Consider the following 14,036-nt stretch of genomic DNA (forward strand, 5'->3'; position numbering starts at 1 on the left):
GGCCCATTGATGACCTCAGTGGCTGGTCTTACGATGAGGAATCTGGATACTATCGGGGGCGGAGTCTGCATGCAGTCATGTGATTTATTTTTTCACCCCTATAGTCAGCTGACTGCTGTTGTACTCCTACATCTACTGTCATCGGGGGTAAACAGAGCGGTTTATCTCCGTCACCCATGTGATCTGCACACATTGCGCCCAAACTAAGTGCATAAAATGAACTGGATACACTGTGTTTTTAATGTAATAAGTTTTATTGTCCTGAGGAAGGGGGGGGTCCTGCCCCCGAAACGCATAAACCTACTTTAATAAAAAGATTACCTTTATTGGTACCTCCTGAGCATCGAGTCCTTACTGCACCAGCGCCACCGAGAATGGTCTGATTTTTTCCTCACTTCTTCGTTTCTGACAATTGCCTGACACATTGGTCTGTGTGAAAGGGCCTTTGCCCTCACTTCATATGTCATCATATTTAGAAATGATTAAATGAAAAAAGTGGGCACCCCAGAAAATCAATACATAAAGCAGTATGCTAGCCAAAACTAAACCAAAGCACACATGTATAATGGAGCACACCAAAAAAAACAAATTACTAAAATCACGTGAATTTTTATTGCTACCACAAAAAGCATAACATAGGCTTCTTTCACAGATGCAATTTCCTTTCCAGTTTTTAGATCCGGCATTCCGTTCCGGTTTGTTGCGTTCTGTGACCGGACACAAAACTGCAGTTTTCTGTCCGGTTTGCAAAACTGAACAAGCCAGATCCGGCACTAAAAACAATAAAAGTCAATGGTGTCAGATCCATTTTTTTTTTTACAGACAGGAGCCGGCGCCCTTTGACTTTCAATAGCATTCGTTTCGGATCCAATTTGTTCACTTTCAATTTAATACAACCGCATCCAAACAGAACGGATGCACCCGGTTGTATCAAATCAAACTGAAGCGTTTTGCGATCCCTTGCCTGATCTCAAAAACAGAAAAGAAATCAACATTTAAAAAACACTTAAAAACATATGTTTATGAGGAGTGTCAGTAATACAAGATAACTTCCATAGCACAGCACAAGGCCCCTGATATAGCAAATAGACATTTGAAGCTATACACCAAAAATACTCAGTAAAGTGCAAGACAAGTGCACAGCGCTTTCATTGTGAGGCCTTTTTTCTTTTACTTTTCTTACACATGTTAATCATTGTTCTTGTATTTTGGTCATTTTACTGCGGCCTATTCTGCATAGTTTTATGTTTTAGCTGCTTATTTTATGTTGTCAATCAGCTCATCATGCTTGATGTCTTTGTTATTCTGTAGCACTTTCACGTCACTTTGCACTCCTCTTGTACTTGCACTTTACTGAGTATTTTTGGCGTAGAGCCTCAAATGTTTATTTGCCTTATCAGGAGCTTTGTGCTGTTCTGTGGGAGTTGCAAGTAAAGATAAGCCTCACTCCAAGTCCCTTCGGGTAAATTCATATCCAATAATCAAGTTACCTGGTATAAATCCAGGGCAAAGTGGTGCACGCAGTAAGGAGTCCTGGCTCGGGATCCTAATAGGAACAGAAATATAGAGAGGTCCGCAGCGCTCATCTAATTCAAGCAATGGTGTTTTATTCAATAGTTAGGCAGCATACATTATTATCATAGATCGATGGTCGAAACGTCGCGATGTATGCTGCCTTACTAGGGAATAAAACACCATTGCTTGAATTGGATGAGCGCTGCGGACCTCTCTATAGTGCTATGGGAGTTGTACTGTATTAATGACACTCCTTAAGAATTCATAAGTTGTTTTTTTTTAAAGGATTTGTCTGGTTTCAGATATTGATGGGTCATCAATATCAGATTGGCGGGGTCCGACACCCGGCACCTGCGCTTTGGTTTAGTTTCATCATTCGAGATGAGGCTCAGCTTGTTCTTGAATGATTAATACCTGTGGATATTACTAATCTTTAGAAATGGTTTACAGTTTTTGTAGGCGATCAGCTCCCGAGAGACCAAGGAAGGAAAGATAAAGGCAACTCATGTGCCAGGCTTACAGAATATATGGTCCCCTTCATGTGCACAGGCGAGATCCAGCCTAGCGTTAAGGGGTAGAGCTAGTGGATTCCTTCCATAAAGAAAAAAGAAATTGAATGCATTCATTGTAAATTTGTCTTTGCAGTGGACTGTTAACTGACAGATACATGTGGAGCGATGTGAGCGGATTACAGGAGTGCACAAAGACGAATATGAAGCCTCCATCACCTCAGTGGTCCTGGGTAAGACTTCTAGCAGAGGTACCAGACAGTTCCCAATTTCCTAAAATTCTGCCAACTGAAGTCAATGCTGGCTTTCTTCATTATAAGACCTTTCCTGGAATTTGTCAGAACCATTTCCGATGACAACTCAGCAGCTCTCCGTGTTCCTGTGGGACCTGTTGTTGTCTCGTTCAGCGGGTATGTTTGCTATAGACATATATATATCACAGTCTTGTATCAGGGGTATACTTCAGGAGGTTCTCCTGATGTGTACCCTCCAAGACGTGTTCCAACTGTGATGTGACCAGAGTCTGAGCTATCTACTGGCCCAGAGACCATCGTGATTTCTGCATGCAGTGGCCATAAGCAGGATCACAATAGTCAACTGTTCGATGGCAGGGAAGACGCTTGATGAGGAACTTTGGGGGATAGGAGTGAAATCTCATCATACCGCCACTATGGGTTAGAAGAGACCTGCTGATGAAGTGGTTAATGAGTGTTTGTTCAGAGGAGTAGAACGTGTGCAGTGGCATATCCGCTATAAAACAGGTGAATGTTTACCGTGCAGAAGTCATTTATTCAGGCTCATAAGTGTGTAAATAGGAAGGCTAGGTTGGCAGCATTTCACTCACTGTTAATTATGAAACAAGGAGGTTCAGTACTTAGTAACACGAGAGGAGAACAAACACGAGAATGTCCTGTTACTGCACCTTCTCAGAATTTAAATGTCATCGGTGTCCTCCGTTTGCAGGTATCTTAGTGTAAATAGCCGCAAGTTTTCTTTTATCCTTCCCCCTCGAACCTCCTTCCGTGTTCAGTGTACATACAGAAGTATTTGAACACCCTGCGAGTTTGCAAGTTCTCCCACTTAGAAATCATGGAGGGTCTGAAATTCACATTGTAGGTGCATTACCACTCTAAAAAACTAAATTCAGGAAATCACATTGTATGATTTTTAAAGAATGTATCTGTCTTGCTCTGCTGAACATAAGTATTTGAACACCTGAGAAAACCAGTGTTAATATTTGGTACAGAAGCCTTTGTTTGCAGTTACAGAGGTCAAACGTTTCCTGTAGTTCTTGACCAGGTTTGCACACACTGCAGCAGGGATTTTGGCCCACTCCTCCACACAGATCTCCTCTAGATCTGCCAGGTTTCGGGGCTGTCGCTGACCAACACTGAGTTTCAGCTCCCTCCAAAGATGTTCTATTGGATTTAGGTCTGGAGACTGACTAGGCCACTCCAGAACCTTGATATGCTTCTTACGGAGCCACTCCTTGGTTATCCTGGCTGTGTGCTTCGGGTCGTTGTCATGTTGGAAGACCCAGCCACGACCCATCTTCTATGCTCTGACTGAGGGAAGGAGGTTGTTGCTCAAAATCTCACAATAAATGGCCCCATTCATCCTCTCCTTAATACAGTGCAGTCGTCCTGTCCCCTTCGCAGAAAAGCACCCCCAAAGCATGATGTTACCACCCCAATGCTTCACAGTAGGGTTGCTGTTCTTGGGATGCAACTCATCCTTCTTTTTCCTCCAAACACAACGAGTGAAGTCTAGACTAAAAAGTTCTACTTTGGTCTCATCTGACCACACGACTTTCTCCCGTGCCTCCTCTGGATCATCCAGATGGTCATTGGCAAACTTCAGACGGGCCTGGACATGTGATGACTTGAGCAGGGGAACCTTCCGTGCAATGCATGATTTGAAACCATGACGGCGTAGTGTTCTACCGACAGTGACCTTTGAAACAGTGGTCCCAGCTCTCTTCATGTCATTGACCAGCTCCTCCCTTGTAGTTCTGGGCTGATTCCTCACCTTTCTTATCATCAGTGATACCCCACGAGGTGAGATCTTGCATGGAGCCCCAGTCCGAGGGAGACTGACAGTCGTCTTTAGCCTCTTCCATTTTGTAACAGTTGCTCCAACAGTTGATCTACTTTCACCAAGCTGCTTGGCAATTACCCCGTAGCCCTTTCCAGCTTTGTGGAGGTCCACAATTTTGTCTCTGGTGCCTTTTGACAGCTCTTTGGTCTTTCCCATGGTAGTAGTTGGCGTCTGACTGACTGTGGGGTGGACAGGGGTCTTGAGGTGCTACTAAGTTAGATTAATGAGTGGAGTAGAGGTGGACTTTTTAAAGGCACAGTAACAGGTCTTTGAGAGCCAGAATTCTTGCAGTTTTTGTGGTGTTCAAATACTTATGTTCAGCAGTGCAAGGCAAATAAATTCTTTAAAAATCCTACAATGTGATTTCCTGAATTATTATATATTTTTTTTAATTCTGTCTCTGTGTGGGAATGCACCTCCAATGTGAACTTCAGACCCCTCCATGATTTCTAAGTGGTAGAACTTGCAAAATCGCAGGGTGTTCAAATACTTCTGTTCCTCACTGTATCTTCTTGTTTGTGATCTACGAAAGTGCAGGACCTTTCCCGTTCACTAGATGACGCTCTCATCCCCATTTGGCCCTCACTGTATCGGGTTGTTATTGTGAACCATCGATGCAAAAGTAACTTGGTCATTGGCCAGTTTGTCGCCCGTGTGACAATGGTACTGCTTTGTGACAGGTATCCTAATAGTCTACGGATAAGAGCATTTTGCAGTGCATGCTGGAATTTTTTTTTCAAGGGCATCTGTGAGATCTGTACCTATAACACTGGCTGACCTGTTACATGTGCGCTTGGGAGCTGAAGGCATCTGTGTTGGTCCCATGTTCATATGTGCTCACATTACTGAGAAAAATGATGTTTTATTATATGCAAATGAGCTTCTAGGAGCAACGGGGGCGTTGCCATTACACCTAGAGGCTCTGCTCTCTCTGCAACCGCTGCACCCTCTGCACTTTGATTGACAGGACCAGGAAGTGTAACTGTCATCACACCTGGTCCTGTCAATCAAAGTGCAGAGGGTGCAGCAGTTGTAGAGAGAGCAGAGCCTCTAGGTGTAACGGCAACGCCCCCGTTGCTCCTAGAGGCTCATTTGTGTATAATAAAGCTTCATTTTTTAAGCAATGCGGGCACATATGAACATGGGACCAACACAGTTGCCTTCAGATGTCAAGCGCACATGTCCGGTCAGCCAGTGTCATAGGGACAAATCTGCTGACAGATGCCCTTTAAAAGAACACAGTAAGGGTTCAAGTCTTGTAATATATGTGAGCGACCATCCCATCCACTTCCCCCCCGGATGCGCTGTACACAAGCAGTGCAACCCTCTTTACTACACTTAGGATCTGTGGATGAAGGGCACTATTTCAACACCTCACACTATGCCTATATAGCCTAAGGCTGTGTTCACACTTGTGTCGGAGGATCCAATTGAAGCCTTTGTCGCAGATTCTGTCACATTTGGTAACAAAAGTAGCACTGCATGCGGCAATATTTTTTTTGCATTAATATGGCAAACACCCGGCAAACTGTGTCATAAGGCATAAGGGGGTCTGTTGAGCACCACTGATGTCCATCATATGACAGATGTGCCACTGAAATGTGGCCTCTGCCGTAAACCTAAACCATTGCGGTAATTACCAGTAGCAGTGCCTCACCTTCACATGACGATAAGACAAAGCCACAAGTGCAGTATTTTGTCCTTGTAATGTGCATTTACATGCTGGAAAACACCCTGAGCCACGCCTAACATTTTAAATGAGGGATACAAACCTTTAGTAAAATAATTTTTGTGTTGTCCCCAGGTCTCTGACTGGTATGAAGATTTTAATGTCTCTGGAGGAACCGATCAAGATGGGTGGCAGTATGCAGCAGACTTCCCAGCGTAAGTACCGCAGCTCAGCATACCAATAGCAGATATATTTTATGTCCTTTTATTTTGTGGCACTAAAAAATATATAATCCACAATTATGTTACGACAAAGATCCTCCAAAAGACAAAAAGGTGGGTCTCTTCTGATCCTTGGAAACGGCGGTCTTCTCACGAACACCGGATCATTCCACAATAAGATGATATACAGTTCTTCCTGCCTCTTGGTGCATTTGATCTAAATTACAAGAAAAATCTATCTATGCATCTAATATCTGCCTGTCTCTCCTATGTATGTGTTAGGGTCCATCCAGACGTTCGTAGTGCACTGCGGATCTGCAATACACCCAGCTGGCCCGCCATAGAAATGCCTATTCTATTCTTGAAGATCAGGGGCGTGCTCCGGAAATGCGGATGCGGAGAGCACATAGTGTGCTCTCCTCATCCATTCCGGCCCCTATAGAGGATGAATGTGTTTGCAATTGTGCGGACAACACTTTCAGAAGTGTAAATGGAGCCTTAATCTGATATCTGTCATACATACATTTTGAGGAGTGCACCGTCGTTATGCTGTTCAGTACAGTTAAAAAAAAGTGTGCCAGGGGCGTGGCCAGCAGCCAAGATGGCTAGACGCATCTGAGCGGAGCTCTGAGGCTGGCGTGGCACTACCGGGACAAATCCTGCAGATCTCAAGAGATGTAAGGTCTCCAACAGCTCATTGCGATCCCTGAGGGTGTGATATACTGACCTTCCAGCAAGAAATCTCTGAGCGGGCATCGGCACGTGCAAAGCCGGGACCAGTGTAAGAAGGAGGCTGAGCTGCGGCATACAGAGCGCTGCGGCGCACAAGACAAGGTGAGAGGAGTGGGGAAAAGCAGGAGCATCGAAAAGGAGGAGAGAAAGTATGGATCGCAAAGCGAATATTATTCAGAGCTCTGCTGCAGTAGAGGACGGGGTGCGATTGAAGCTGTGCTCCTCCAATAGTTCTCCCGGCACCAAGGTGGAGCTCCCAATATGGCCGTTTGGCGGGAAAAAGAAAGAACCCCGGTCAGCACAAAGCTTACCCACAGTGAAGCCCACTGACAACCCTGTGCTACAAAGTACAGCTAGGCTCCCTCACACAAAGATTAAGGGTTAACCCCAGATTGCCCGGACGAGATACACCCATAAAAACATAAACCAGCTCCATAGAAGGGACTTGCCAGATCCACTGGCAGCTCTAGAACTCACAAGAAAACACACTGCGATATATTAGTCCTAGACACAAATATACTCACTGTCTGTTACTCCATAATCGATCATAACAATGGGGCCACAAAAAGCACCAAGTGCTGCGGACAAATTAAAAGAATTTGCCAGACAACCTGATGCGAATTCGCGGTCACCTCTACCGTAGAGGAATATGCATACCAGAGCCAGCACTGCACCAGATATAACTGCTCCTATGAATGCTTCTGACGAAGTCCAAGATGAACCTTCTCTCAAGCAAGTAACAGCTCAGGTTCTGGAAGCTATTACTGCATGTAAAACATCTCTCACAGGGAAATTGGACAAAGTCAAGATCGATCTGGGCCTCCTGCGTCAAGACATGAACAATTTACGAGAAAGAGTTCAACACGCTGAAAAGCATATATCACGCATAGAAGACGCTACCGCCACGGTTCCCAGATCCATGTCTGACCTTAACACTAAAGCCTTTCCAATCAGCTAAAGGTCCCATGTTGCCCAATTAAAAGTAGTGGCTACATTTAAATACTTAGGAGTCAACCTAATTAAAATGATAATACTCCCTAAAGTCCTGTATGCAGTTCGGCACTCAGAAACACACATACCCCAAATCGATATTCAAAGAATTAGACTCTATGACTAGAACCTTCATTTGGGGCAGGTCACGGACTAAACTCAGTTTGGATTCACTGAAACGTCCCAAAACAGAAGGAGGTATGGCTTTACCAGACTTTTTTTATATATTCTTTAGGCTACTTTCACACTTGCGGCAGGACGGATCCGTCAGGCTGTTCACCCTGTCGGATCCGTCCTTCCGCTGTTTCGCCGGACCGCCGCTCTGTCCCCATTGACTATAATGGGGACGGGGCGGCACTCCGGCGCAGTACGGCAGTTCGCGGTCAGAGGCCGCCGGACTAAAAAGTTGGACATGCAGGACTTTTAGTCCGGCGGCCTTTCGCGTGCACTGCCGTATTGCGCCGGAGCGCCGCCCCCGTCCCCATTATAGTCAGTGGGGTGAACAGCCTGACGGATCAGTCCTGCTGCAAGTGTGAAAGTACACTTAGCTGGTCAGTTAAAGCTTATTACTACATGGTATACAACAGAAGACCTGCCTACCTCAAAGTACTTTTTATCACTATACCTAAACTGTAGCTCTTCGTGGTCGGTTTTTGGGGGGGTCCCCAAAATTCCAGAGACCATTGTTGCCTAGACACAAACTGGGCCAGACGGTGTGGAAGGAGGCTAAAACATTGGCCAATTTCACTGAAGTAGTTTCGGACATAACTTTATGGGATCATGCATCTTTACCGCAGGTACAGGTGGTAATGGGAGCAGATAGATGGAAAACAGCAGGGGCAAATACCCTTGGAGATGTATATTATCAAGTAGCAATAATGATGTTTGAGACTTTGTCACAAAAGTACAATATTCCTCGCACTCTTTTCTTTTCATATTTACAAGTAAGGCTACTTTCACACTATCGTTTTGGCTTTCCGTTTCTGAGATCCGTTCAGGGCTCTCACAAGCGGTCCAAAACTGATCAGTTTTGCCCTAATGTAGACTGAATGGAAAAGGATCCGCTCAGAATGCATCAGTTTGCCTTCGTTCAGTCACCATTCCGCTCTGGAGGCGGACACCAAAACGCTGCCTGCAGTGTTTTGGTGTCCGCCTGACGAAGCGGCACAATAGAAAACGGATCCGTCCTCCATTGACTTTCAATGGTGTTCAAGACGGATCAGTTTTGGCTATGTTAAAGATAATACAAACTGATCCATTCTGAACTGATGCAGGCGGTTGTATTATCGGTGCGGATCCGTCTGTGCAATACCATGACGGAGCCGCACCAAACGTGAGTGTGAAAGTAGCCTTAGGACGGCCTTGCAGAGTAAGTACCCAACCAATAGCACTAGAATCTCCAAATATCCACTTATAGGAGTTGTCAAAACCCAGGGTCCCAGGGGATTAGTATCGGCAATCTACTGACACCTAGTATGCGCAAAGCTCAAGACAGATCCCCTTCCAGTAATAGATAAATAGAAAAGATTGATACCCACACTCCCAGAAGAGCCCATAACGGCTTTATAAGAATCACACTTACTTGTGTCACCAGCTGTTAACAACAAAATAACCCAACTTTACATCATGCATCAGACATGAAATGCTCCGATGCTCATCTCAGAGGGGCTGCCTGGGTTAAAAAAAAAGGGATATAACCCCTTTAAGGAGAGCCAGTATCCTGCCTAAGCTGCATTCAAGGCATCGCACCCAGCCAGCCAGAATAACAGCAGTCTACAGATGGCTTTGGCTTGGCTATTTTCTCATCATGTCCCAAGGCTTGTTAGAAAATCAGATTTTTGCTCATCAGGGGCCACTTCCACAAGGTGGCGCTAGCGAGATGGTTCGCTTTCTTTGACAGATGCCTCTTTGCATACAGCGTAAAAGGAATACAGAAACTGCAGGCTCCATTCACTAGAGTTGTACAGTACATTTTTGGAGATTTATTAGAGCTGGATCCAGATGTGCCTAATTATTTCAGTTCTGTTTAGGCTCCGTTTACACAGGGCGTTTCGCTGTGCTTTTGTTGACATTTTTGAGCCGTTGAAATAAGTTGCATTGGACTAAACCACATGGGGTCTTACGGCTGCAGCCGCAATTTTCTTCTCGGATGGTGATTGGCGGTTTCACCATTTGGAAACTCGTCAGCCAGTAATGCAGCAGTAAAACCGCCTGAGATTTAACTAATGCATTTTTGAGCCTTTAGAGTAAAACGCATTAGAAAAACTGCGGAAAATATGCCCCGTGTAAGTAAACCCACTTCTGTAGAACGTACGGTAAGTTACACTTAACTAGTACACGGGAAAATTCCACTTGTTTGAAATTAGTTTAGTTTGGATCAGACTTGATGGCAACACCTTGGTATAATTGTTTGTTAAGTAAATGGCAAAAAAAAAAGATATCTTGCTGTTGCTTTTTGTGGCACATCACCTTTTCTTATTGCATGCATGTATTGATGCATCTACAGAAGTCAAAAGAAGAATGTGTTGCAGTTCTTTTGGCCTGTTGGCTTCCCATTAAGATGGAGCAAGAGGTAATATGTCCTCGAGGAGAGGATCAGCCGCTTGGCCACCACGTCCTTCACTGATCTCACACTTAACCCAGTGCTTTGCAACATTTGTCCTGTCAGTCAAGAAACGCGTCGATGTCAGCAGTAATATAATCTCTGTTTGTCAGTGTACTAACCTGATGATTACTCGAATTAAGTTTGATTCTCTCGCTGACAAGCAACGATCTGTGTCCGTATATGAAGATGATGGCTTCAACCACGTCTGCTCCAGCTCCAACTATCAAAACGAATTCAGGGTTTAATATTGCCGCCTTCTTGCCAATTAACTTAACGCAATCATTAATCAAGGGGACATGGCGCTGACTATAGGGCCACAGCCCCTTCAAGAAGCTGATTGGGGAGGGTCCGACCTATTATTGACGGCTTATGCTAAGGATTGTAAAGAACCGGATTGCCCCTTTTAATAGAAGCAGTGACTTCTCACCAAATTAAAATATTAATGGCAAAGCTTTAGCAGGGGCGCCTCAGCCCCTGTGCTACAATGCCACACTGCTATACATCAGTTCTGTCAAGGGGAAACTGTCGTGTGCAGAGCGCACGGCTGATCCAAAAGCAGTGCTCCAAGGATTCAGCCCCGTCTCCTGGTGCTCCAACATGCTCATGGAGATATCTCTGCAGCTCTTTAATATACAGCCAAAAGAAAAGTATCGTTTTAATCTGCGTGATGAGCCCTACCAAGCACCAAGCCTGGTTTAATAGGGTTGATCATGCCGACAGAGGCTCTTTAACACTTTTTCAAGACACAAAGGAAAATGCTCGAAGAGGCAAGAGCCCCTATTCAACTTATACACATCTTCCTAAACTATACATGCAAGTCTAATCGTCATTGAATGGGTTAAACTCTCTATGCTATCCCATTGGATACGATCATGCGTGTAAAGCCTGTGATTACCTGGCGGTCTTCCTAGATATCTAACATCTGATGTTCATCACAAAAGCTCCTTTGTCCTGTCCAGTCTAATTTATGGCATCTCAGCCAAGTGAGGGCCGTATATATATAGAACTTGAGCATGTAATATCTGCCATAACAGCCAGCATTATACTTAGTTTTTTTCATTTCTTCTTTAGCACTGCTTTCGCTTCGTGGCACACCGCTGTCTTATAGGGTGCCACAATCCATCTGGTTCACGTACGAGCCACGTGCCTGAATGATATGGCTGGTGTGGGCAGCTGCTACCGACTCATCTTGCAGGGGATAAATCAAAGTAATCTGATATAGCAAAATCTGCAGTGGATCAGGGTGCCCCCCAATTTTGGCCCGGACGTATATACACACCCTACATATTTCTGCAGGAGACACTAGCTCTCATCACTACCAGACTGAAAATGACATACATACATAGCATAAATATGTGGCCCTCTACTTCTTTCTCCATGTTCTTGAGTCACTGATGTGAACGGTATTCTCGCCTAGAGTTAATAATATGAACCTGAAGAGGGCATCTAGCAGAACTGAATGTCCTTTCAGAGAACAGAATGTTTGTTGAAATTGGCAAAAAAAGAGTAAAGGAAACAATGTGCCCAGTCAGCATATACAATGCACTATAGCATGCGGGGCTTATTGGAGAGGTCATCGGGTAAAATAACGGACTGTATAATTCTCTTTGCAGGTCTTATCATGGCTACAAGACCATTAAAGATTTTGTGAGACGAAGACGCTGGGCAAGGTAAACCTGTTCAATGTCTCGCACTTGGGTTCTAAGAAAGTGTCAGTACACGCTGCTTGTTCATAACACAGATGCTTGCAGAAACGGAAACGCGCTGGCTGAATGAGGTGATCTAGATATTTATGTTTTTCAGCTGTGACTTCAGAAGGTGACATAAGACAGATCAAACTATATATATATATATATATATATATATATATATATGGAGAGAGAGCAGTCAATCTCCTTTTCATGGTCATCTTCGTTTACCAAAGAGATCAGCAGGAGAATAACTCCCGTGTTCTCCGCAGGATTTCTGCTAGACTGTTTCCGTAAAGCTGACTATATACCTTAGGGCAGTATTACATTTATAGCGATGCGGCTGACGATTGTCGGAAGGGAAGCGTTCCTTCCTCGTAATCGCCTGCTCGCTAGCAGAGGAGACCGCTGCTATTATATGCAGAGATCTCCTTCACAGTATGGGGAGGAGCTATCATCATGTCATCGCTCGTCCCCATACTGACTAGCTGTTTGCCGGCAGCAGATCGTGATAGCACAGCACAATTTGCCATTGGCAAATTATGATTTTTAAGCGTGCTCAAAATACTGGATTGCCCGGTGAATGTGCAATTGCTCGTTCATCAGGTAATCGGCGGCAGTATTACATTGCCAGATCATCGTTACTATGAGTTGATGTGTAATTGAAAAACTATAGAATGCTGCCTCAGCTTTCTATTTTGGATTTGAGTTGGTCCAAACCCTGTGGTGGCGAGCACCCGCATGTCTATTTTTTTTATATATAGCTATCTCTCGGAGTACTGCCCCCCTTCCCCCACGCGGCTTGTTTTTGGACATTTCACCAATGTATGTTTTCCTCATAGAAAATGCAAAATCGTGACCAGTGGACCATGGCTAGAAGTCCCCCCAATTTTGTTGAGAGATGTCTCCATATTTCCAGGAAGAGTAACCAGGGATGATGAAGAAGACATTGCGCTGTGGGCCATCAGCAGCAAGGGTGACGTTCTCTGCCGCCTCGGTGTCACAGCGCAGACTCCATCGGTAAGATTAGGACGGAGTTTATAATGACCAGTTTTTTAGTTTTCCTTAAAGGGTTTGGCTCATCTCACACACTAACGGCATATTGTTAGGATATGCCATCAATGTCAAATAGATGCGGGTCCCACACGGGGCCACAGAAGTGTATGGAGAGCAGCCACGCATGCGCAGCGTTCTCTCCATTCACTGCTATGGGAGTTCCGAAAACAGCCGAGCATGCTTTATGGCGTAACCTAGAGATATGCCATCAATGTCCCAGATCGGCCAACCCCTTTAAACTGATGTCATTTTAGCTGAGATCTCTTGACGCTACACCTGCATTTTAGCATTCTGGTACTCTGTTCCGGCAGAAGAGAAGAGCATCGGAATTGTCGTATCCGGTATAGCCTCAGCAATTCCAGTCCTCTGCTCCTCAGCTGAAAGAGTACCAGAATACAAAAAATAGATGTGGATGTAGTGCTAGCAAAGTGCCAGATTGCTATCAGCATGATTTTGGATGCAGCTTTGGATGTGAATAGAGCATAAATATGTTTTAACTCAAGATTGGTATAAGATAAAAGCTAATTGATGCAATAGAATGTGAGCTATTATTTCTAACGGGTTTTCCAAGATTTTGATACATTTTGTGACAGCAGGGGGATGTGTAAAATTTATAAAAATAAAACAAAAAAACTTCACTCACCTTTTACGTAAATGTCCCACACCTCCTCGTCAATCCACACCTGCAGCCGTCATGTGCCATTCATAGTCCAAATGTCTGCTGCAGCCACTTACTGGCCACAGCGGTCATAAGTGCCTGAACAGTTGGTGACCTTTGAGGCCAGTGAATGGCTGCAGTGGTCACATAAATGATGAACAGTACATGACCGCTGCTGGCCCAGAGGGGATTGAATGGTGGTACGGGACATTTAAAAGGTGAGTCAGGGTTTTGTTTTTTTTAATTTTTTAATTTTACACTGCTCTGACAGATTTTACCAAAAATCCCTTTAAGGC

General features: G+C 44.5%; 1 protein-coding gene across 1 annotated transcript in view; it reads left to right on the forward strand.

The window, feature by feature from the left end:
- TECPR1 (tectonin beta-propeller repeat containing 1) overlaps positions 1-14,036 on the forward strand; it is a 79,697-nt gene that overhangs the window by 49,605 nt on the left and 16,056 nt on the right. Inside the window, exons 17-20 of the mRNA XM_044274470.1 lie at positions 2,161-2,257; positions 5,926-6,005; positions 11,952-12,008; positions 12,869-13,046. Of these exons, the coding sequence (XP_044130405.1) occupies positions 2,161-2,257; positions 5,926-6,005; positions 11,952-12,008; positions 12,869-13,046 (412 nt within the window). The remainder of the gene's footprint in view (positions 1-2,160; positions 2,258-5,925; positions 6,006-11,951; positions 12,009-12,868; positions 13,047-14,036) is intronic.

The sequence above is a fragment of the Bufo gargarizans genome, unplaced genomic scaffold (assembly GCF_014858855.1).
Source record: "Bufo gargarizans isolate SCDJY-AF-19 unplaced genomic scaffold, ASM1485885v1 original_scaffold_1772_pilon, whole genome shotgun sequence".
Taxonomy (NCBI): Eukaryota; Metazoa; Chordata; class Amphibia; order Anura; family Bufonidae; genus Bufo; species Bufo gargarizans.